General features: G+C 48.7%; 1 protein-coding gene across 50 annotated transcripts in view; it reads right to left on the bottom strand.

The window, feature by feature from the left end:
* CACNA1C (calcium voltage-gated channel subunit alpha1 C) overlaps nucleotides 1–25,550 on the bottom strand; it is a 725,791-nt gene that overhangs the window by 579,166 nt on the left and 121,075 nt on the right. For 49 of the 50 annotated variants that reach the window (XM_078338403.1, XM_035258332.3, XM_078338402.1 and 46 more), the window contains exon 2: nucleotides 4,532–4,853. In XM_078338403.1, coding sequence (XP_078194529.1) covers nucleotides 4,532–4,853 — 322 coding nt within the window. Of the gene's footprint in view, nucleotides 1–4,531; nucleotides 4,854–9,977; nucleotides 10,146–25,550 lie in introns of those variants that run through there. The other variant, XM_035258344.3, reaches the window with a different exon arrangement.

Raw genomic sequence — 25,550 nt, 5'->3', positions numbered from 1 at the left:
GCGTGCCAGAGTAAACACAGATTTCTAAAAACTTTTTTCCCCTCCTTTTATTTATTTAGATTGCATTGGTCTTCAGTCTCCCCCATGTGTGCCTGGGGTTGCCTCTAAAGAGCACACCCTGCACCACGTACCCCGTTCCTTCACGGCTCACGCCCAACTGCCCATGGGCCCATGCCCACCTGCAACAGGGAACATGGGTTGAACAGGATTCCAAGACAGAGACACTTTCCCAGGGTTTCATTGAAATTTGGAGGTTTTATTTTTAATCTCTTAAGCTGAAGTTAAGAGTGGTTTTCATTTCTTCTCTCTCATTCTCTAATAGGTTTCAGAGATCCTGAAGACCCTCAAGCACATAGCAGGGTATCTGTCCTGAGTGTAGGCAAGGAAGGCTATGTCCTCTTTGCGGCTGAGTCTCACAGAGAGCACAGAAACCCCTTTGGTCTGCAGAGGTCCCACTTCAGCAGGCAAAGCTTTGATTCTAAGGCCACCTAATTTTTCCTTGGTGTGCGCTGGGCTCTAGTGGGACAGCCTGAGGTTCCCTCACCAGTAGCAGTGCAGGCAGAGGTTCCCATGCCCTGACTTCTTCATCACATTTTCAGAGCAGAACATGCTCTCAAGAGAAAAATGAGCTAATGTGATAATACCCCTTCCAATGGGACCACCCCACATGCCCCATGGAAGGCCAGAAAGGAGAAGCTTCCCAGGAAGGGCCGTCTATGCTCTTCCAGCTCTACCCCCACCTACCCCACTCCCATTGCCAAGTTTGCAGCCCAGCTCATGGAGTCTCACAGGAAGAGGAAGAGAGAGATGGAGAGCTGGAGTAAAGGGACCACCATAATTCTCTCAGGAAATCCATACTTACAAAGTTAATGAATATCGAGGCAGAAAGAGACCATAGAGATTATCTAGTCTAACCTTCTGAGGCCCAGAGAGCCTGAGAAACTTTCCCAAGGCCCCACAGCTGGTTAATCACCAGCTGAGAATAGAGCCTAGATTTCCCAATCACCAAGTCCGGTGTTCACTCCCCTGCCACAGATAGCCTCCTGTCAGGGTCACAGCACACTGAACGGGGAGGAACCCGAGTGATTATCTCAGCACTGGTCTCCCTCAGCCCTGTGGGTACTTCTGAGGATCTATTTTCCTGCAGAACATTTTCTATGCTACCCTGATATAAAAAAGATGGCACATAGTGAACCTGTCAATCTCCCAACTTTGCAGGTGTGAAAAGTAAAGCAGCCTGTCCAAGACCCCAAGCTGGCAAATAGCAAAGCCTGGACCAGAACCCAGACTGACTGACTAAACTTTACATCCTGCTGCCCTTGTGCTGGATGAGGCACAAGTGGTGATGATGGGAGACAGATGCTGATGCCGGCACCGGTGACAGGAAGGACAGCAGCTGCCCTCTGCCAACAGCTTGCTCAGTGCCAGGCACATTCTTACAACCCTAAAGAAATGCCCCATGTGGAATGTATGCTTGTGATCCCCACTTTCTAAGTGAGGAAACTGAGGCACAGAAGGATCAGATGTTAACTGGTGCCAGCCAGGTCACGGAACAAGTGGTAGGATGGGATCCAAGCTCAGGCAGTCTCAGTTTTAAGGACTACTCTATACTGATCCACTTTAAAATTACCTTGAAGTCTTTGTAGGCAGTTCTTTTAGCCCTCCTATCGCGTCACCTCTTGCCTCCCAAACCTTTTCTCGCCTGCTCAGGAAAGTGACACTGAGCCCACAGGCTGGTCAGTTTCATTCCCATCAGCTGTGCCTGTGCTCTCCCCAGTGGGACAAGGATGAAACAACCCAGCCAAGCCAGACCCGTGAACACCCACCTAGAAACTGTCACCTCACTCATTCCACCACAGTAGGGGACAGCTGAGCTTGGGGTTTCTGGTGCTATCAGTTCCCCTCCCCTCATCCAGACTATCATCTAGCCATCCTTCGCTTTATGCTAAAGGCACTGGGCTAAAGCCACAGAAGATCATGTGTAAAAGCAATCAGGCAGATAAGAAAAGCCACTGGCCAGAAAGCAGAGAACCCAGGTCAGCACTGGAAAGTTCTCTGTGTCACCTTTTGAGGCCCAGATTACTTTTTAAACTGCTTTTCCTTCCTAATGACAGTGTCAGATTCTACTCTTTCAAGAAGAGCTTGGCTGGCTAGTACTCCAGGCTATCTCCTTCCCTGTCCAGCCACTCCTCCCAGGCAATCCTAGAATGCCACCCACCAGCAGTGCTAAGGCTGGGCCCCTTCCTCTCCTCCAGGTGGGAAGGCACATTTTCCCAAAGGGGTGGCCATAGCACCCAGGAAGTAGGTGTCTAGGTCCAGGTCCAGGTCCAGGTCCAGGTCCAGCATGTCCCAGTGCATCTGGACTGCAGCCCCTGAACACCCTCCCTAGTGCCTAACTGGTCCTACCTAGTATCTCCTAGGACCTGCCTAGTTCTTCCTAGTACTACGGATGCATAGGCTATAGAAAGTGCATTTACTTTGGGGTCAGGGGAACCTGAATTTGAAACCCAGCTCTGTCAATCGCCAACTGAGTGACTTAGGGCAAGTCCTTTGGCTTCTCTGGGCCTTGCTGCCCTTCTCTCAGGAGTGCCTGACCTGCAGGGCCCTTAGCTCTCCCACTTCCTGACTCCCCCGTGAGCAGCTATGCAAGCAGCCCTATGGAGCTGACCAAAGTCGAGCCTCCCACCAGTCCCCCGGAGACTGAAATCACGCTTGACCCCTCAGGCAGGCCAGCCAGGCAGCTGCAGCCACTTGTTTCAAATTGCATTTTCTTAAAATACTTTTAAGTTGAGGGGCTCAAACATACATTTTATTTATTTATTTATTTAGAGAGAGTTTCACTCTGTTGCCCAGGCTCGAGTGCAGTGGCATGATCTTGGCTCACCACAACCTCTATGTCCAGAGTTCAAGCAACACTTTTGCCTCAGCCTCCCGAGTAGCTGAGATTACAGATGTGTGCCACCATGCCTGGCTAATTTTTGTATTATTAGCACAGACAGCGTTTTACCATGTTGGCCAGGCTGGTCTCGAACTCCTGACCTCAGTCTCCTTGGCCTCCCAAAGTGCTCGGATTACAGGTGGGAGCCACTGCACCTGGCCTCATATACTTATAAAACTACATTTCTTGCTCAACAGAAACTTTCTTTTATCTCTAGGCTATCTTCTTTCAACCAGTACCTGAGACTTTTAAATCTTTCTATAGAAACTCACTGATGAAGCCTAATGCTCCCATCTTGGCCCTTGAGAGACATGACAGTCCTGCCTGAATGAATTCTTATTTTTTTTTTTTTTTTGAGATGGAGTCTCACTCTGTAGCCCTGGCTGGAGTGCAGTGGCGCCATCTTGGCTCACTGCAACCTCCACTTCCTGGGTCCCAATTCAAGCAGTTCTCCTACCTCAGCCTCCAGAATAGCTAGGATTACAGGCATGTGCCACCACACCCAGCTAATTTTTGTATTTTTGGTAGAGACAGGGTTTCACCATGTTGGCCAGGATGCTCTCAAACTCCTGACCTCATGATCTGCCTGCCTCCACCTCCCAAAGTGCTGGGATTACAGGCATGAGCCACTGCACCTGGCCACCTAGATGAATTCTTATTACAAAAATTCCCACAGTCTGTACCAGGGTTCTAGCCTCATCTGTTCCTGACCACATGACCCTGGAGAGCCTCTCCTATAGGGCTGTTTCATCACTGGTGAAGTCAGGGTGGATCTACAGAGCTTAAAAGTCCTTCCAGTTTCTACAGCCCCAGGATTCTGATGAGGTAAGGGGCCTGTAGCACCACAGTGACAGCCCAACCCTTCAAAGCCACTGTCTCTGAAGGACCCATTTGCCAGTTTCTATACGGACAAAGTGAGCGCTCCAGACAGTGTTCACAACTTTGTCTGCACATCAGAATTACCCAGAGACTTTGCCGCTGTTGTCTGTTTGCTTTTATGCTCAGCTGGAGCTGTGTGGTCTGTCGTTTGTTAGAACTTTCCAGGCGACTCGAATGTGCAGTCAAGGCTGAGAACCACTCACTCCTCCGGGGCCCTTGAGCCAAGAGCTGGGGTCCTGAACACTACACTTTTGCATCTCCTGAGCCCCTTCACCCTAGAGAGAGGGAAGGCCATGAAACCATCCAGCGCCATGGCACGGGAGGGCAAGAAGGGAATGAGGCAGCATGTAACTAATGACTGTTACCCCGACGCGTGAGTGGGCCCCTGAGCAAGTTCAGCTGCAGGAGATGATATTTCATAACTTCTTAGGCTCATTTTCTCAAACGTTGCTTTTTATATGAAAAAACACCCAACGCAGGCAGCTTATTTACAAAAACATTGCTGGGCCCTGTCCCCAGAGATTCTGATTCATCAAGTCTAGGGCAGAGCCCAGAACTCTGCATTTCACAGCACCCCAGTGATACAGATGCAGTAGGCCTGAGGCCTCATTTGTAGCCCAGCACCACTGACACAGTCTGGCCCAGGGAACCTTGGAGGGCTGGCCCCAGGGTTGAGGTCTCACGAGCATGCCCAGCCCAAAGCACAAAGGATATTTCCATTCGACAATGCTGATGCAGGCCCTTCGGATGGGGTTCTTCAGGGTCAGGCAGAGCAGGGCTCGGGGCGGGCGTGTGGCCGTGGTGCTGCCCTGCTTCTTGGGTTTCCCATATTGCTGCCGCTTCCGCTGTGTGGAGCTGACCGTGGAGATGGTCGCATTGCCAGCACTGCCCATCAGCTTAGCCTGCCGGGCTGCGTCGATGGCTGCCTGCCAGGACAGGGCAGCCCCCGGAGTGGGGATGTGCTCAGGGGCCAGCCCCGCTGCTGCATTGGCATTCATGTTGGCATGGGCGGGGCGTGGGCTCCCATAGTTGGAACCTGTGGCAAAAGACAAAACAACACAACAATTACTAGACAGAAAACAGGAGCACTTCTGACACTCTCTGGACCCCAGATTCACAATTTTTTCAAAGCTTTATTTCAAGCTATTGCAGTGGTTAGCAGGTGTCACAAGGAAACATGAGTGTGAGATGCTGAGGGAAGAGGGCCAGGATTGTTCCGGTCCTGGTTCGCTGGGTGACCTTGAGCACGTCATTCCCTTCTAGTCTCTGCCTCACCTTAAGTGGGCAAGAGGTGAGATCTGTGCATATCAGCACATATGGACCTCTGCAGAAACAGATAAAACACAACGATTACCTGCAAATTAAAATACATATTTATAAGAACCAAACAAAAGGATATTCATTAAATAGAATAAAATGATTGTTTAAGGAAGGTGAAGAGGAAAATGAGAATAAGATGTGGGGGTAAGGAGGAAGCATAAATGAATGAGTGAGTGAATATGAGAGGTCATTGCATGAAGCAATGATGAAAAAGGTACAATGAACTAGAGTATGATTCACTCAACTGTCTGTACCTGAGTTTCAGTAAACAAAAATACGTATAATAAAATGAGGAGGCTGGACTAGCCTGGATGTAAGGTCACATCCAGCTACCTCAAAGCCATCTGGGCTTTAAGTTTTGGTTGACCAGGAGGGGATGGGGAGCTCTGATGGTTTTAAATCATATTAACAAATCCCTTCACATCTGACATCCCTTTCATTGAGAAATATCTAGGCCCCTTCCTCTTGAAATGAGCTCGGCCTTTGGTGACTGTTTACCAATAAAGTACAGCAAAAGTGACACCATGTGACTTCCAAGGATAGGTTAAAAATCAACAAAAAAGGTAACATTGCATCCCCCTGACTGTCTCCGGATGATTGCCCTGGAGGAAGCCAGCTCCCACACAAGGCAGCCATTCAGCCCTAAGCTGCCATGCTGTGAGGAAGCCCAGACTAGCCTCAACAGAGAAGCCATGTGGCAAGAGAGAGTCCTTGCCAGCTCCTAGCCACCCCAGTCACCATCTGACTCCCACCTCCAGGAGAGACCCCTCATCAGGACTGCCCAAATCAATAACTTTTTGAATTCCTGACCCACACAAGAACTTCCTGAATTCCTGACCCACAGAAACTGAGCAATAACAAGGTGTCTGCTGTTGTGAGCCACTTTGTTTTGGGGTGATTCATTAGACAGCATTTGCTATCTGGGAAAGGGAGCTGTGAGTGGCAGGGGTTGACAGGGTAGGGGAGACGGACAATGTCAGGAAGGAAACCTGATTGGAACCCACGCAGCCCAGGGCGCCAATCTGCACAGGGACAGCTGCACTGCTCTGGTGTCAAGGCAACAAAGCTCTTAGATGGTCCCTAAGACAGCACATGTGCTTGGCAGACACTCTTCAGCCTGTTAGGCTGGATGCCTCACTCTAGAATCTGTAAGGTTTGCCAAGCGATCAGCTCGGCCTAATCCAAACCTAAATCTCCCAGAACACATGCATGACCTTGAGACTTGGTACCACTAGTCAGTTGGCCAGGTGCCACAGGATCAAGAAAAGCTGCAGAGAAAAGGGTGCCACCGTGGGTGGTGAGCTTGGCATCTGAGGTCACTTCAGCTGCCTGGGAGACTGTGGCCACAGCAGCCAGACCAACTGCATATGCATCACCCCACAGTGACCTTTTCTGGTCCACAGGCACAAGGTCTTCCAGGGAAGTCATGTGTCCTAAGGTTGCTGGCTCAACATTATTGACCCCCTCGCCTCCTCACCTATGATTAAGACACAGATGAACTTGGTGCCTCTCCCAGCCACCTCTCCAATTCTTACCTTGGGCTGATCCTTCTATGTTGACCTCCAAGATAACTTTGCTCCCCATGTGACCTGCTTTCTAGAACCTATCACCCCCATCTCCACCCCATCTCCACAGGAACCTGTTAAGAGCACATGACCCTGCTTAGCCATGTGAACATTTTCACCCAGAGAGAGTCTGCCCCAGAGACAGAGCCCCAGCAACCTCACTAGATTCCTCATACAGCCACACCTGAAGTTAGCCCTTACCTGAGCCACACACAGGTAAGCCACACGCAGGTGAGACAGGTATGGCCTCTTGGGGCTGACCGCCATTATGGCGGTGCTGCAAGGCTGGCTGAGCTTCCCCTTCTCCAGGTGATTTTCCCCTACCCACTGTGATGTTTAAGTGACTTACGTAACTTAGCTGAAGCTAATGTGAATTGGGTCTCTGTCTTTGCAACCAAAAAACGACCTAATACGCTTGGCCAGTGCCCAAAGCTTGGACCTGGCTGGGCTGTCATTTCTGCTGGATTCCAATCCTGTCTATGTCTTTTCCATCACACCAGTGACAGACAGTAAGTTTCAACTTTTATGCCAACTGATTGATATCAAAGTCCAAAATGCTATATTTAAAGGACTCTGGGGATGGTAGACTAGTGTGGCCCACTGTGGACACAAAAGGCAGGGAATGGTATCACTCATGCCATGTAGGTACCACCCCTGCAGGATCCCAAGAGGACTAGCTGGTCAGCTGCCTCCTGACCCGCAACAGTTGCCACCTGCTCTACCGCCAACTGGCCCCCTTCACATTACAGCCCCACCTCTACTCCTCAAGGCCTGGAAAATTGCCTCTGCCATACCCAATTCATGGCCACATTCTCAACGTGACACTGCCCCTCACCTTACCATATATTCCCTTCACCTTCCTCCTGTTCTCTGCCCCAGGGATAAACCACATTCACCAGTACATCAGGCTCACGGAAGACATGACACTCCCTACAATGAGACGTCTCATCTCTCCCTAACTCATCCCTATCCTCCCTGCCCTCACTGTGTAGATCCCAAGCCTAAAGCGATGAAAGCCCTAATAAGGTCAGGACCTTAACGTTTCTCACAAGACCCAGAGGGAAAAGATGAAAAGAGTGCATTTGAATTAATCAAGGCGCCCAAAACACAAGCACGGCTTGAACACCCAGCAAGCATGCATGTCTCCATCTAACACATAAGAAGACAAAGGAGTGTCTGACTCACTAAAGGTCATAGAGTGCAGCGATGGAGGGTTGCTGCAGCAGGCACAGGACTCATGGTGAGCTGCCAGACTCCACTCCTGCCTCCTCAGCCCTCTCTCACACACTCCACATGCACGCACGTGCCCGTGTACATGGTGACGAACAAGGCGCACACCTCCTCCTGGGCTTCTCCAGGCCTCAAGATACAAGCAGCTGCATTTCTGACCCCAAGAACATCCTTTCTGCTTACTATGGTCACCATGTGACAGTGTGCACTATTTCACCCGCCCCTCAGTAACCTTGGGGAGCCCCTTAGGCAAAAGTGGAAAGTGCCCCTTTCCACCTGCTACACTGGAGCCAGAGTCCAGAGCGGCCTCGGGTCCTGCCTCTTTGGCTTGCCAAGGAAGGCTGGAAGTCTAACTTTGCTCCATTCAATCTGTGGTATATAATATTTTCTTCCTAGACTTTCTGCTTGGCACTGACAATTTTTTTTTTTTAGACAGTCTCACTTCGTCGCCAGGCGCCAGGCGCCAGGCTGGAGTGTAGTTGTGCCATCTCAGCTCACTGCAACCTCCACCTCCCGGGTTCAAGCAATTCTGCCTCAGCCTCCTGAGTAACTGGGACTACAGGCGTGCACCACCATGCCCAGCTAATTTTTGTATTTTTAGTAGAGACGGGGTTTTGCCATGTTGGCCAGGATGGTCTTGATCTCTTGACCTTGTGATCCACCCGCCTCGGCCTGTAAAAGTGCTGGGATTACAGGCGTGAGTGACCGCACCCAGCCTGGCAAAATTTAATAGACTAACTTCAGTTCCTAGACTAATGTCTCCTTTTCCCTCAGATACATAAAAGCTGCCCTGTCCCTAACTGTTGGCATTCCCAGACCCCAGTTCACTCATGGCAAGCCCTACATGCCCCACACCTCACCTGAAATGACTGTCCCCAGACCCTAATCTTTGTACTCACCCCCATGCGTTGCCCTTAATCCCACCATCTCATACAGGCTGCCAGTTCCCAAAACCAAGGAGTCCCAGAAATATCAGGACAACACTTAGAAAGAGGGCAGGAAGCCCCAGCCTGAGAACACACCCATCACCCAGAAAAGCTGTGTGTGGGGCACATCCCTGCACCCAGAGCATAGGGTGGAAGCTTCAAGATGGCGGCTGGCTGCGCAGAGCCCTGGGGCAGCTCTGAAACCACATCCCGGTGGGCTGCCTTCCGAGACCTCCCAAAATTCCATGGGGGCCCGTATTTATATTGTAAACTGTTCCCAGAGCACAAGGACCTCTCTGGAGCACACCATCTGGAGAAAGCACATATGAACCAGCCCTTGGGGAAAAACAGAATGTCAACCTCCCTAGCCAGAGGCCAAGAAAACAACCTACACTATTTTGGTCCTGGCATCTCTGAGCATTGCTGCAGTCCCATGACATGACTAGGGCCCTGCACAGGAATGCGGAGCCACACACAGGTGAGAGAGGTATGGCCTCTCGGGACTGCTCACCTCTGGGCCTGGGCCTCCCCTTCTCCAGGTACTTTTCCCCACCCAGTGTGGTGGATCCCACCCTGACCTGAACATATAGGCCAGTCTATAGCAACACTGTCCAATACAATGTTTACAGTAATAGAAATGTTCTATAATCCTAGGTTGTCCAACGCCCTAGCCACCAGTCATATGCAGCTCCAGAGCATGTGAAATGTTCTATGAGTATCTCCGGGTCACATGCAACAGGGTGGCACAACCACCCAAGACTCCCAGGAGTAGAAAATCTCCATCTCTGGCTCAATGTTTTGAATCCAGAGTGGTGCCATGAAGGTAGGGCAGGCAGCATTGTGTCCCTGATGGCTTTTGTTAGCACGAAATAACCACCCAATGCAAAGAGACCAATTTTCAAATTATAAAGCTGATTCAAAGCTCAGGCTCCTGGCTGCCAGCTGAAAGGATGCCACCATTTAAGTCTGTTCTGGCTCTGCCTGAATGGGCTGTTTCCGTGGATGTTCCTACCCTTGAACGAGCTCCTGAGTAGTTGCCTAGCAGATCAGGCCATTCACCAACAGGTAGGTGCCCCCCAGCAGTGACCTCATTCCCAGACATAAGAAAATGCCTCCCACCTGTCAAACGGCCCGGCTCCCCTGAAGACAGCATCTGTGTCCTCCTCTTGCACCTAGGAGCTGCTGCTGGGGATCAGGACAAGGGAAGGACCCCAGCATAGTCTGGCCAGCCTCATGTCATTCTCCTCTGCAAGGGTCCAAGTGAGGAGTCCAAGTTAGGAATCGGTGGCGTGTGCTTCCTGGCTGTCCCCTGTGAGTGAGGGGTTTGGTGCTGAGGACTTGGAAGGTGTTCAGTGATGAAACAATTGATTTTTTTTTAAATCCATCTCTATTTCTGCACCTGATTCAGGGTCGTACCCCAGAAAAGGTTCAACATCTGTTTGCTAATGACTGTGACAATAATGTTTTCATGATACAGATGAAGGTGGGCTAGGACACTGTAGAAAGAGCACTGCTGGAGTCACTCCATCTACCCCTAAAGAATATGCTTATTCTCAAGCCACACGCTCTTCTACCGACTTCTTGGATGTAACCATAGGAGAGAAGTTCGGGAGAAAGAGGCTGTGAGGAAGATCTCCATCTCTCACGCCTCCACCCTCCTCCAGGCCACTACCTATTTCTTGCCCAGAAATGCTGCAGCCTCCCCGGGCATTTCCCTCATTCCATACTTGGCCATCCCCAAGCCAATCTCCACGCAGCAGCTAAGGTGACCTTTTAGAAACAGAATCTGTAAATCAGGCCCTGTCATCCCCCTAGTTAGATCCCTTCAAAATCCAGACTCCTTGCCACAGCTTACAACACCTGCACAGACTGGCCCTGGCCTGCTTCTCTGAGCTTACCTCACTCCCCTGTGGGCCTGGTCCAACGCGTTCCTGACAAAGTGGCTCATTTCATGCCTCAGACATGCCCAGTTCTTGCTTGCCACAGTGCCTTTGCATGCACTTAGAATGTTCTTCATGTTCTCCCCTCTGCCCTTTGCTAGGCAACCCCTTCCCACATTTCAGGTTGGGGCTTAGGTGATCCCTTTTTCAAGCCTCAAGTCCAAATAAGCAGAATTCAGACACTAGCTGCCAGTGTTCTCCCCACTTCCCTACCTCCATGCCACCCTTGAATAAACTTGCCCAATGCCCCTGGCATTGTAAAGAGACCCCCAATCAGCCATGTGTGTAAGAGAAGGTCTGGAGCTACCAGCCTGCTTCAGTAGCAGTCACCCTGCTTGGCCTTGGTGCCTTCTGTGAGCACAAAGGCCAGTCACTCCTCCACCCTCATAGACACAGACACCCAGACTGATTTAGAGAGAGTAAGCAGCCACAGCTCACTCCTAGAAAAGGAAGAACTGCAAATGAATTTCCCCCTAAAGTCCTGACCACTGAGCAATCTCTGCAGGGCAAAGGAAATGCCTTCTCTCAAGCCGACTTGTCACCCAGGACCTTTGCAGAAGCCCACTTGGCTCTTACTGTTACCTTGCTGTAGTGACAAGGGGCCTACATGCCCCTTAAGAGCACAGCAGACAACCTGGAACAGAAACCGGACTTCCTCAGCCCACTAAAGGCCAAATGACTTGAGAGCAGGGCCATTAATCTTCCCTATCTATTGCAGTACGAAGATAGCTGGAGGACATGAGCAGAGAGGACACTGTCTTTTGGTCTTAGATGATAACCTGAGGCCCTGGCATCTCAAGCCCAATGGCACTCATCTCTGGAAGGATGGTGTGTGCTGGGCACCATGTGGTGGATGAGAGGCTGGAGGACGGGAGGTCTCAGCAGCTCTTCCACCCTCCTCCTACTGTGTCCTGCTGGACTGCAGGGGCTGGAGAGCTAAACACAATGGCTCCCGACCTCCCTTGCAGCGAGAATTCCTGACACAACTTTTGCCAGTCAAGAACTGAATCAAAACTAAGTCAGGTGGGGAGGTGTCTATTTTGCAGGTATCGAGCTGGCAGGGCCAAGCCAGTGGCTTCCTGATTCCTGGATCATGCATAAGGTGGTGTGACCCCAGAGCCAGCCCTTGACACAGTGACCTCCAGGTCCCCCATAAATGTACCTGAGCCACGGTTCCCTCCTCGGGTCTGTTCTGCAGCATTGTTTTGAGAATCATTCCCACGGACCTAGCCTAAAGCCTGCTCTTGCAGCACTTTCAATTATTCTATAAGCCCCTAAATTCTTGTACTGAGTATCTTTCCTCTAAAAACAGCCAAAGAAGTTTCTGTTATGGGCTGAATCCTGACTGAGATATATAGACCAGTCTGTAGCAGCACTGGCCAATACACAGTTTACAATAACAGAAATGTTCTATAAGCCCAGGCTGTGCAATGCCCTAGCCGCCAGTCATACGCAGCTCCTGAGCGTCTGAAATGTAGCCAGCACATCTGAGGAAGTGCATTTTGAATTTCACTTAATTTTCAATAACTGTACATTTAGATAGTCACACATGGCTGGAGGCTCCCACACTGGACAACACAAGTTGTGTTGTATTAAGAGGAAGTACTCTTGGGAAGAGCATAGTGACGAAGAAGTGTGAGAAGTGGGGGTGACGATGAGCAGAGCACTGAATTCAGAATTGTGGAAAAACTTTTTAAAAAGGCAATCGAGAATAAATTCAGATGTTGATGGGTGGGTGGATTTTTGATCAGGAATTAACCGCCCTATGCAAAAAGACATATTTTCAAAGCATAAGAGAGTCTAAGATCCAACAAACAATGTAGAAACCAAAAGTCCTTTTTCAGTGTCTAATCTGCTCATCACATAAATGAGAGATGACTTTCTTCTAAATGGGCAAATGGGGAAGCCGGCATTCCTCCCCAGCCTAAGCAAGAGAAAGCCCCAGGATGCCCCAGCTGAGGTGGAAACAAACCCTCTACGGGGTGGGCACCCACTGGTTTCAGGATGCCCCACCTGAGGTGGAAACCCTCTGCAGCGTGAGCACCCGGCGGTTTCAGGACGCCCCAGCTGAGGTGGAAAGAAACCCTCTCTCCAGGGTGGGTGCCCAGTGGTTCCCGATGCACCAGTTGCCGTGCTGTGCATCTGACTGTGCTTCCTCCTACCTGAGCTATTTTCACACCATCTCCAGCAGCATTCTGTCACTCTGCTCACCCTCCTTTCCCCACCCTGCTACAAACACAGTTCATGAGAGATGTGGTGCCCAGAACAGGCCCCATGACCACAGCAGTGAAATGTTCTCCAAAACAAGGAGACTGTCAGGGCACCAGGACATCTGCCGCTCTCTCCCCAACCCAACTGACCAGTACTGCCTCAAATACAATTGTCTCTTTTCTATTCTACATCCCACCTGCCTCTGAAGACTGTATGAAGGCCAGGGAAGGCAAATAGCCTGGAGCACTTCAGGGGCCCAAGGCAATGAGAAAAGTGGGAAAGCTACAGCATCCATACCTACTAGTGATCCAGCAAACCTCAGCTGCCCTCTGTTCTTTATGGGGCAGCTGGCTGACAGAAGGTAAAGAAAGGAAAAGGAAGCCTCGTAAGGAACCCCTGGGAGCAAACCACCTGCGATGCCCACAAGACCAGCACTGCTTTGGCGAGAGGACCCTGATATAACACCCGTGGCACTCGATGTCTCTCATATTGATGTCAAAGAGCACAGGGAAGAAACAAATGGATAGACACACACAGCTAAGCCATGGCTTTCAACTAAAGATGACAAATTGCCATAATAACCAAATGCTTCTTCCACTTATTTCCAAGCATGGAGAGGAGGGAAGTCATGATCTCTTGCTACTTGAACTCAGGCACCTATCACTACCTGGTGATGGCAAACCTAAATTACAGGCCCTAGTTGAGGATTAATTCACATTTATTGAAAAATCAGCATTTTACCTTTTTTAGTGTGGCAGCAGACTTTGAGGTTAAAAATTTTTTTAAAAATCTGCCTGCCTGAGGACAGACAGCCATCTAAAAAAAAGGAGAAATCCTTCAGGTTGCTGATGTCTGGGGGCAGGGAGGGGGTGCAGACAGTGGGAAGAATGCCGCAGCAGCCAGGCACCACACCAAGGGGACCCAGACCCGGGCTCAGCCTCCCCTTTCCTTCAGGTGCTGAATGCCTACAATGAGTTCAACTCTAACACTTGTGTCCTTCTCTTATTCTCCCAGCAACTCATAAGCTCCTTGAGAGCAGAAACCAGCACTGTGGCCTCAAATCCTAGTACGGTGTTGCCAGGAGGCACTCAAAACGCATTGGCCGCGTGGAAGTTCTTCTGCAGAGCTTTAATTTGGCCTTCACAGGTTTCTATGCAGAAGTATATGGGGAAGATGCTATTCCATTATCTTAAATTAGTATGTTTGCCACATGCTCAATATATCTATTATCCTAGGTTAAATGAATATGTGTTTCTTGTTCCCAACAGAAGGGAAGTCCCAGGAAGCATGAGCTTTGTCTGTTTTGCACAACGGTATTCTCAGAGCCCAGGGCAGCCTGGGGTGTGGGATTTGCACAATACCAACGTGATGAATGAAAGGATGACTCAACATGTAACTGTCCCAAGGCTTTTTTCCCCATAATAGTAATTACTTGGACTTCCGTCCCATGATGCTGGGGTTTTGTTACTCTGGCCCACCTTACTGGTAGGAGGGCAGAGGCAGAGGGTGAGTACAGCTTTCCCAGGCACCTGAACTAGAACACAGGAGGCAGAAACCTTGCAAGGGCAGTTTTTAGTATTCTCGGTGGCTCCCGCCTCCTCCTGCCACCATCCGAGAGAACAGCTCCCTCGGCTAATCCTCACTCACCCTGCATACTCACTGTCACCCACTGAACTTGGTGGGCACCCTTGTGAACTGGCAGGAACTGCTCACACTCCACCTCATGCCTCTGAACACCCCACCTTAAAGGCCACAGGACTCAGTGGGACGGCACAGTGGTCCCTGCAGCAGAGGCTGGCTCTGCTTCTGAGGCTTGGAACTCACAGACCCACAGACCTGACACTCAGGGAGGCAGAGTGCACATTTTTGTTCTGCACTGTGAGGACGATGGAGCTGTAGCTCCCACAGTCCCACCTGGGATGGGAAGGCTGAGTCCCGACCCCTCCCAGAGCCTCCTGCACTTCCTCCCGGAGAAGCATGGTCTGCTCCACCCCGTCAGGGTTCAGCACTCTGCTGGGAGTCATTAAGAAATTCCAGCACTCACCACCCTTCTCAGAAGCTACCCTGAAAGAACTAATCCAAGACTCTAGCAAAGCGACGCGCCTGGCTACTCATTACAGTGTGAATGACACCATCACCAAATTGGAAATCACCTAGAAGCCCCTCACTGGAGAACTGGTTAGACAAATCAGTGCACATCCACTGACAGAATTTTAGGAAGCCATAAAAATTACACTTTAAAAAATATGAAATAATATAGAAATTGTTTCCACAGTATAATATTAAGCAAAAACAGGGTCTACAAAAGTATATACAAAGGGACCACAATTTTTCTTCACTTTCCTTTTTTTTTTTTTTTGAGATGGGTCTTGCTCTTGTCTCCCAGGCTGGAGTGCAGTGGCACAATCACGGCTCACTGGAGCCTCAACCTCCCCAGACTCAGGTGATCCTCTAACCTCAGATTTTTGTTTTGTTTTGGTTTTAGTAGAGATGGGTTTTCGCCCTGTTGCCCAGGCTGGTCTCCAACTCCTGGGGCTCCAGCAATCTTGGCCACCGAAGTGCTAGCATTACAGGTGTGAGCCACTGCATCCGGCCCTTTTTTCTTTTTTTGAAGAAAATTCTGTCACTCAGGCTAGAATGCAGTGCCATGATCATGGCTCACTGTAGCCTCAACCTCCCTGGGCTCAAGCAATCCTCCTAGCCTCTGACATAGCTGGGACTATAGGCATGAGCCACTATGCCCAGCTAATTTTTTAATTTGTTTTTTGTAGAAACAGGGCTATGCTGCCCAGGGCAGTTTTGAACTCCTAGGCTCAAGTGATCCTCCCAACTCAGCCTCCCATCCAATTTTTTTTTGAAACAGAGTCTCGCTCTGTCACCATGACCTCAGGTGATCTGTCCAAAAGTGCTGGGATTACAGGCATGAGCCACCGCACCCAGCCCCCATCCAATTTTGTTTGTTTTCATGGAAGAAAGACTAGAAGGAAACACTAGTGTTATTTTTAAGTGTCAAGTAATATACATGTGCTGAGAGGTAGTACAGCCTAGTGCTCAGGGGCATGGGCCTGGAAAGCAGGCAGAATGGATCCAACTTTGAGCTCTGTCCATTGCTAGCTGTGTGAGTTAAATAAGCACATAGCCTCTCTGTGCCTCAGCTTCTTCACTTGTAAAATGCAGGTAATAACACTGCCTATCTCATAGCACTGCATGACAATCAAATGAGTTAATGAACATAAAACTCTCAGGACAGAGCTGCAGGGAGCTGCTTGTGTTTCCCTGTGGTGCTGGGGGTGAGGAGGAAGCGGCCTCAGGCAGGCTAGGAGGCAGGCAACCTGTCTGCCCTCTTCCCAAGTGGGACTGTCAGCGGCCGGGCTAGAATCTGGCACTGGCTTGGCCACAGTAAGAGAAAATATAATATATAATAAACAATATTAGCTATTTCTGTGATGAATTTTCCAAGTTCTGTGCAATAAGTAATTCTTTGGTAATCAGAAAGAAAAACAAGTTACAGTTTGGTTTTCTTGCTTCAGTACACTTCCAATATGACTGTGGCCACCCCAGTGCCAGATTCCAGCCTCTGGAAGGGGGCAGACAGGCTGCCCACCTCCTAGCCTGCCTCAGGCTGCTTCTCCCTCACCCCCAGCACTGCAGGGAAACACAGGCAGCTCCCGGCAGAGAAAAAGGCCGGAAGTCCCATGACAACTCAGCATGCCTCTCAGCAGTCCTCTCAACTCCAGCCTAAGCTCCAGACAGAGGACCACTGGCACTCCTGTTTCCAGCTGTGGCTCTCTGCAGACAGAAGGATCTAGGTTTAGGGCAGAGTAAGACGGTTGGTTTAAAAATTAGCTGAGAAACACAGGGAAGATCCTTTCCTTTTTCTCTTCATCTTTTCCTTTTTCTTTTCATGTTGTTTAAAAACCATTCCATTTCCTATCCGCTCGCCTCCAGGAAGCATGAGCAGGACTATGCGTCCAGAATGAGCACCCGGTCCAGGGTGCACCATGCACATAACCTCAGAACCAGATGCCAGGGAGGGAGGGCTTCCCCAGCCACACCGCCATGAGGCTTCAGCACACAGGCCCTGGCTCTTCGGTCGCCCCTCACACCATGAGTGCTGCTACCAGTGCCAAGTGGCACATGCTGTCCACACCTCAGTTTCCCCATCTATAAAACTGAGATGATACCACACCTCTCACAGAACAATGGTGAAGACTACAAGGGACTATGTCTATGAAAGTACTACCTGAATATGAAGAGTTATTTAGTAAACATCATTCCACAGATAAAGCCTCGGGGCACCCAAGAAGAACCCCATTTCAATGAAGTAAAATAAAACATGAACGGAGTTTTTAAAAACCTTTTCCCAGAAGTACATTTTCTGTGTTAAGCAACCAATCTCAAAAATAATTGCTATATCCCATACACAGATATTAATGGATCTATCCAGAAAATTCAGAACACCGAATTCCAGAGATCTTTGAAAATGATGCTCTTTTCCCAAGAATCCTATATTAGTAAAAGCCTCTGAAATTCTTCCACTGTCAGGGGATTGCACTGTACGGGGAAGGAGGGTCACACCGCATATGTAAGAACTAGAAACATCACACACACTAATGTACCCACACATGGCCCATTTTGTGCCACTCCTGGAAGTCTCCAGTTCTCATTTAGGCACGACAAAAGAAATAGCATCAGTTTTTCTACACACTCACAGGCCACTTAATAACGATGCTTTGTGTAAAATATAATACTTCTTTCATTTAGAAAAGTCAAAGCCATTTATCTGATTAATCCCGACAAAACCCCGTCAGACAGCAGGCAGACAAGAAGGTGGAAGGCAACGAAAAAATATGCAAGTCTCCCCTGAGGCTGTCATTCCTTGGTAAATACTAAGCTTCATATAGATATGAAGTTATCTTGACTCCTTCCCAAGTTCAGTAGGAAAAGAACTGGTCCATAAGTCAGTAAATCTGAATTCCAGCCCCAGGCCCATCACCCCATTTGCTCTACGAACTCAGGCAAATCACATTCCTTCTCCAGCTCTCAATCTCTTCCAGAGAATGAGGAGGCTCAACCAGATACCATACAAGGTCCTTCTAGCTCAGACAGCTCAGGTTCCAGAACGCTCTGGTCCAGACATCTCACTGCTCCCCTCAGCCTCTCCAGCCAGCCTCACCCCCCTCCCCCAGTTGTTTGGTGCCTGGATCTCCTCCCCACTGATCTCGAAGCTGGGGCTGAACCAGGTGCAGCCCGGCAGCCACCCCACTCTGCCCACTGGCTGGGCTCTCCTGGCTGCAGAGGTGGCCTGAGAGCACTCTCAGCTATCCTGAGCACCTGCTTCCAATTGCCTGTGCTTACAAGGCAAGTACAACCCAAGATCCCCCCTACCCCTTGCACCCCTGGCTAGGAAGAGCCACAGAGAGAGTCCTGGTGGCTCACCATGGTTTACACAGAAATCCTCAAAGCCAAAGATGGCTCTTCACACCCCTTCGGATGGCTACTATCTAAAAATGAGAAAAGAACAAGTATTGGCAAGCATGTGGAGAAATTGGAGACTTCATGTGTTGCTGGTTGGGAATGCAAAATGGTGCTACCACTATGAAAAACAGGATGGAAGTGCCTCAAAAACTGAAATATAAAATTACCATATGAACCAGCAATTCCACTTCTGGGTATATACCCAAGAGAATTGAAGGCAGTGACTCGAACAGATACTTGTACACTCATGTCCATAGTGGCATCATCCAAAGAGACAAAAGATGGAAGCAACCCAAGTGTCCTTCAATGAATGGACAGGCAAACAAAATGTGATCTATCCACACAATGGAATGTTATGCAGCCTTTAAAATAACGGAATTCTGCTACAGGCTATGACATGGATGAACCTTGAAGACATGGTACTAAGTGAAATAAGCCATACACAAAAGAACAATATTGAATAATTCTACTTATATGAGGTACCTAGAATAGCTGTAAAGAGAGAAAGTAGAATAGAGTTTGCCAGGGTGAAGGAGGAAGAGATAATGAGAATTAATGATTATAGAGTTTTAGTTCAAAATGACAAAAAGTTCTAGAGATGGATAGTGGTTGATAGTTACACAACATGGCGAATGTACTCAATGCCACTAAATTGTACATTGAAAATGGTTGAAATTGTAATTTTGATGTTACATATATTTTACCATAACAAAAAATTATCTCAATTTAATGTTTTTTAAAAAAGCCAAAGAGACTCAGAATACTTGGAAGCACATCCCAAGAAGAAAGAGAAGGAGGTCTGTCCTTCTCAGGAACAGAGAAGCAGGGGGGAACGCCTTTGGAAGCTGTCCTTCAGGAAGGAGATGGGAGGACAGACTTTAGCCCAGTCCTGAGGGGAGATATGTGGCAGGACAAGTCTCTATGCTATACAAGTGCTTCCGTCAAGCCTGCTCACCACAGGAACACAGGTCCAGAGAAGGATGCAAAGAATTCTAGTCATAAATTGTTTTCAAACATCAAATAAATCACATGTGCACATGCACAAACATGCCTTCACCATTGAGTAAAACCAGACGCACATCCAAATATATCAACAGTTTTCTCAAGCGCCGTTAAAAATCAGGCATCAGACCTTTGGCTGCGAGAGCTGGTTTGATGGGAAGTTAGATCAACCCCTCATCTCTGCGCAGTTTCTGTCCTGTCCAAAAGCTCCACTCTGGGAACCTGTGAGTATCTCCAGGGCAGGCCATGACATGCTCATCTCTGTGGCTCTGTGCCTAGCCCAGAGCCTGGCACACATCTAGTATGAAAAGAATTGTTTGCTGAAGGAATGCTGATTTCAACTCAGCACCTGATCATTTTAAGTAAGAAGACAAATGACATTATTCCCAATGACAGTGAATGATGAAACCAAGGCAGAGAAAAGCACATGGCCTCGATCCAGTGGGACCCAGGCTAAGACTGACCTCTCCACTCCCAAACCTTCCAATTCCTCTACATCATAAATCTACACCCTGTCTTCACAGGGCACGTGCGCTCTCCTCCTCCGTGGGCGTCTGTTTACCATTTTCCTGTGTCCTGCACTCATTCTTCTCTTTCTGCTCAGGATTTTTTAGATACCACTCTGGAGCCAGTGGTATCCAATTCTGCCTAGCCCTTCTTCTCCAGGGTCCTCTTCTTGAAGGATCGAGGAAACAATAGATGGCCTGACTCGAGCCAGGGGCACTTATGGTGCTGCCCGGATTCTCCCACAGCATCAATTGCATTAAAAGTCTGGGTCAAAAGGGAGTAGACAGGAAGGGCAGGAGAAGTCCAACTTTAAGAGCCCAAAAGCAGAAGGCAGAGGTCAATGGCACTACCATTCTTCATCTCAGAATGGAGTCAGCATTCACAGAGCAGAACCCAGGGCTGTAAAAACACTGTAACACTCAATCATCTCTGTGACTCTCTCCTCTGCGATTCTGTTCCCCTTCTCTGACTCTCTGTCCCCATAGGAATTAGGAGGGCCATAGCTTTGGAGACAAATCGGACCTGCTTCCGGTCTACGAAAACAGCAAAGATAAAGTGGACAGGTGGAGTGCAGGATCTAGAAATACTGAGTTTTAGGGGACAGGACTGGAAGGGCATTGAGTGAACTGACTCACAGCAGCCACCTCCACGAAGAGACCGTGTGGTCTGGTGGTAACGGCAAAAGCAGGAGCCCTATGTTCCTGTCTAGCCTTGTGATCCTGGGCAACCTATTTAAATTTCTGAGGCATCGATATCTCTGAGTTGTGACAAGAGTCTTACAACATTTATAAGCGCTTAGCATGGTGCAGCCATCTAAGTTCTCAGGGGGCAGTAGTCATTAATTGGCATCATTTTGTTATTTTTAAAGGGGGCTGAGCCCCTGGGGCCTGCCACAATGAAGGAGAGGCACAGGAGAAGCTGAGCACCTCGAAGGCCCTTATGGGCACCCCAGCATGGCCCCATCCAGAGTGGCTGCATTTCACAACCCACCCCCACATTTCCCCTGAAGCTCAGACAGCCCCAGCCTCTCCCAATTCCTGGTCAGCTCTCCCTCGTGGTCACTTTTCTGAGTGGGGCTGTGGGTGAAGGAGGAGGCACTGAGCCACAGCTTGGAGGAGGTGCCTCTTCAACTAGGCAGCTGTGTGACTCTAGACAAGTTTATCTCCTTCTCTGTGCTTCAGTAGCCTCATCTATAAAAAGAAGGTGTTCACCAAATGATCTCTAAGGTCCTATGTACTTTCTGGCATTTGGTGTTTCTGGAATTCACAAGTGGGTAGTGGAGAAGTTTATCATTTGGGACACGCTGGCCAAAGAAATAGGCTTCCCAAAAGAGAGTAGGCCCCACTCGCCCACCTCTACCCCTGAATTTCCTCCCTTAATGTTGATAAAGACTTGAATCTGAAAAGTACTCCTGAGTAGGGTAGCCACTTACTGGGAGTGCTCCCCTGAGTCTCAACAAACAGGGCTAATGGGCTAGGACCACTGGAACTCCTTGAGCGTGGGATATGCACTGCCCACAGGGCTCAGCTTCTGAAATGTCTGCTGGTTTCTTAAGCTGCTCTCCCTAATCCTCAGGGATGCACTTCAGATTGTGGAGTGGGATCCCACTGGAATTATAACTGCCTGCTCATTCGCTTCCCTTGAATACCAGGCTCTTTTGCAGCCTTCCTGCCTTTGTCTTTCCCACCTGTGAAATGGGCTAATAACAGCTACACACATACAAGGAGGCACCAAACAGTATGTATGTAGGATCTCTGGGGTGAACCAGCAGCATCTTTCTCAAGGTGAGAGCTGCCTAGTTCTCACACGTGCGGAGGTTACTGGGGAAAATGGGATGTCTGCTTTGGTGTGCTCTTTGCACTTAGTATGCTGCCAAAGAAAAATATCCTTTTAGGATGAAATGCAGATGGCCTCAACATAGCTTTGTTACTGGGTGGTACCCTGGCAGCCTGCAAGTGCAGGCACTGGGAGCTGAGTGTCATGAAAGAGGGGTGGTTTCCTGCATAAAACTATGGTCTTAGGGCTCATACTCAGGGCGGCAAATGCCTGATCCAACCTCCCAGTTGAGCCAAAGAGTTAGGAAGCTGCCCCCACGGGCCCCAGATCATCCACAATCATACAGTTATGTAAAGGGCTCAGCGATGGGGGAAAGGAGCCACCACCACCTGCTCAGGATAAGGAGCTGGGGAGGAAAGTCCCCCACGTGACTCCACAGTCACCCTTGAGCACATGCATGCAGATACAAGAGTACATGTACAAACACATGTCGCCCGCATGGGACATGGAGGCACAAAGCATCACCACTTGCATCTGTACAGCTCATGGCCTTGGTCACTGAGTTTCTTGTATCCTTGTAACCTCTCCTCCTGTCCAAACATAACCCTGAGAGCAGAGCCCTGTCTCATTCCACTATGTGACCCCACAGTGACAAGTGGTCAGGAAGCATCAGGGTATGGGCCTACCACGGGCTCCCCTGGTACAGGGACATGGGAGGCACCACTGTGTAAGATACACCCCTGCCACAACAAGCCACCAGCATCCCTGGGAAGGAAAGGCCCCACTGCACGGTCACCCACACAGACACATACCCACGCACACTCTCCGGCAACTCTGCCCTGCCAGGGGCCTTGCTCTTTCTGAGTCTGTAACTAAATTTGGGCCTGAAACAAAAGTAGCCAACACAAGACTGGCCCACAGTTAGCTCCAGGCACTTGGAATTCCAAAGCAGTTCACCAGCCTCTGCCAGAGTGTAGGCTTTGCAGCCATCACCTCCTCCAAGCTGTGGCTCAGTGCCTCCTCCTTCACCCACAGCCCCGACACGCCACTCCCAAGGGCAATGGTTTTGGGTAAAGGGGAAAGGCCAGAAGATATGATGCAGCATAGTAGAAAGAGATGAATTTTGAAATTCGACATTTAATTAGACATTAGACTCATTCCCTTTTGACTCTCAGCTCTCCACTTGCTGACCATGTGATCTTTGCTAAGTTAACTAACCTCTTTGATCCCCAGCTTTCTTATCAGTAAAACAGGAATAAGATAATATTATAAGGATTAAACAGGGTGCATTAATACTAATGCATGCTTACTAAAGGTTAACTATTTCACATCAACATTCTCCCTTGAGTTAGGTGTGAAGAATGACATAAGACCCAAGAGTCACATACTCCTTCCCCAGCCACTGAAGGACACCAACTATCCTTGGCAACTTCTCCCAGCCTGCTCCAGAGGAGCCTCGAGCAACCTGTCCCAAAGAGAACAAACAACGCCTTTTCTTGCCCCTCAATGCTACATCCAGGGTGCAAGGCTCCTTTCCTTCCTTGAATATGGATGCCCATGCCAGTCACCACACATACTGAGTTACAGGACATGCAAGCCACAGGGAGACAGACACATCTTCCATCTGGCTGGCAATTTACAAATATTTGAGCTTATCAGGTCTGAATTGGAAAAGAAGGATAATTGAAGTTTCATAGGAAATCACTGTACAAGTTATATATGACCCAATTAGGCTTACAGGGTGTGCAGTATTTCCATTTGTTTGTTCCAAGGATGCTTTATGTAGGGCTGGAAGAAGGAGGTGGGCAATAAAGCAGTGCCTTCACGCCCTTCATTTCTGTTATTCCTGTCCTTCTTTGAATTAGTTGGTGCCCAGGAGCCATTTCCACAAAGCTTCACATAATTTTCCTCTTCTACCCTTAAGGGCAGCCTCACTCTCCATAGCCAATGGGAAAAAGCAATGAGACATGAGAGTGGGTGAGGATATGGTGGAGCCAGAGGGACACAGAGAGCACCTGGCCCACCCACCTCCTTTAAGAGGTGAGGCCACAGGAGCTCAGAGAAAGCAATCCTTTTGTCCCCTAAGTTCCTGCCCACTCAAAGCCAAGCCAAAGTTAAGCCCAAGCCTCCAGATCCCTGGATCCTGTTCCTATTAACCCAGGATATAGTCTCAGTCTGGAAGGCACAGAATAAGAGACCTCCCTACAAAAGCTGCTCTCACCCCTGCCTTCCACATAGCAGAGGCCCAGTGTGGGCTGAATAATGACCATCATCCCAGACATGTCCATATCCTCATCCCCAGTACTTGTGAATAAGTTACCTTATGTGGCAAAAGAAACTTCCACAAGGATTGCAGCTCTGCAGACCCATTTTAGACATCTGACCTTCAAAAATGTAAGATAATAAAACTGTCATCTTAAGCCACTAAGTTTGTGGTAATGTATTAATACTGAAGCAGGAAGAAATAAATATACCCTGCTTCTCATCCCTGTAAATCATAGCAAGTTGGAAACAGTGGGATGGGCAGAGCTAAGTGGTCCAGGAGGTCCTAGTTAAATAGCCAGTGGGGATAAGTAACCCACATACATTTGGAACCTCCAGAGGGAGAAGCCCTTGCTGCCCTCAGCCTCTGCTGATGCAGGGCTGGTCTTGCCACTTCTGCAGAAGGAGGCCAGTTCTGATGCCTGAGGGCATGGGCAGAGCAGAAACAGAAATCTTTGAGTTTTGATGTTGAAATGGGCAAATGACTTGAATAGCTATTTCTCCAAGATGATACACACATGGCCAACATAACTGATCATCAGAGAAATGCAAATCCAAACCACCATGAGCTATCACTTCCCACCCATTAGGATCACTGCTGTCAAAAAATAGAAATTAACAAGAGCTGGAGAGGATGTGGAGGAATAAGAACCTTATACACTGTTGATGGGAAACGAAAATAGAGCAGCCACTGTGGAAAACAGTAGGGCGATTCCTCAGAAAATTAAAAATAGAACTACTATATGATCCAGCAATCCCACTTCTGGATATGTATCCAAAAGAACTCAAAGCAGAATTTCCAAGAGGTATCTGCATGCCCAGGTTCATAGCAGCACTATTCACAATAAGAAGTGAAGAAAACAATCATTAAAGCAAACTGGCAACCAACAAAATGGGAAAAAAATTTTGCAATCTACCCATCTGACAAAGGGCTAATATCCAGAATCCACAAATAACTAAAACAGACCTACAAGAAAAAAAAACAAACAAACAAACCCATTCAAAAGTGGGCAAAGGGTATGAACAGACACTTTACAAAAGAAAACATCGATGAGGCCAACAAACATGAAAAAATGCTCATCATCACTGGTCATCAGAGAAATGCAAATAAAAACCACATTGAGATACCATCTCATGCCAGTTAGAATGGCAATCATTAAAAAATCTGGAGACAACAGATACTGGAGAAGATGTGGAGAAATAGGAACACTTTGACACTGTTGGTGGGAGAGTAAATTAGTTCAACCACTGTGGAAGACAGTGTGGTAATTCCTCAAGGTCCTAGAAATAGAAATACCATTTGACCCAGCAATCCCATTACTGGGTATATACCCAAAGAATTATAAATTGTTCTATTATAAAGACACATGCACACGTATGTTCATTGTGGCACTGTTTACAATAGCAAAGACTTGGAACCAACCCAAGTGCCCATCATCAATGCATGGAAGAAATAAAATGTGGCACATATACACCATGGAATACTATGCAGCCATGAAAAACAATGAGTTTGCGT

Source organism: Callithrix jacchus, chromosome 9 (assembly GCF_049354715.1).
Source record: "Callithrix jacchus isolate 240 chromosome 9, calJac240_pri, whole genome shotgun sequence".
Classification (NCBI taxonomy): domain Eukaryota; kingdom Metazoa; phylum Chordata; class Mammalia; order Primates; family Cebidae; genus Callithrix; species Callithrix jacchus.
This window is presented reverse-complemented; position numbering and strand designations above follow the sequence as displayed.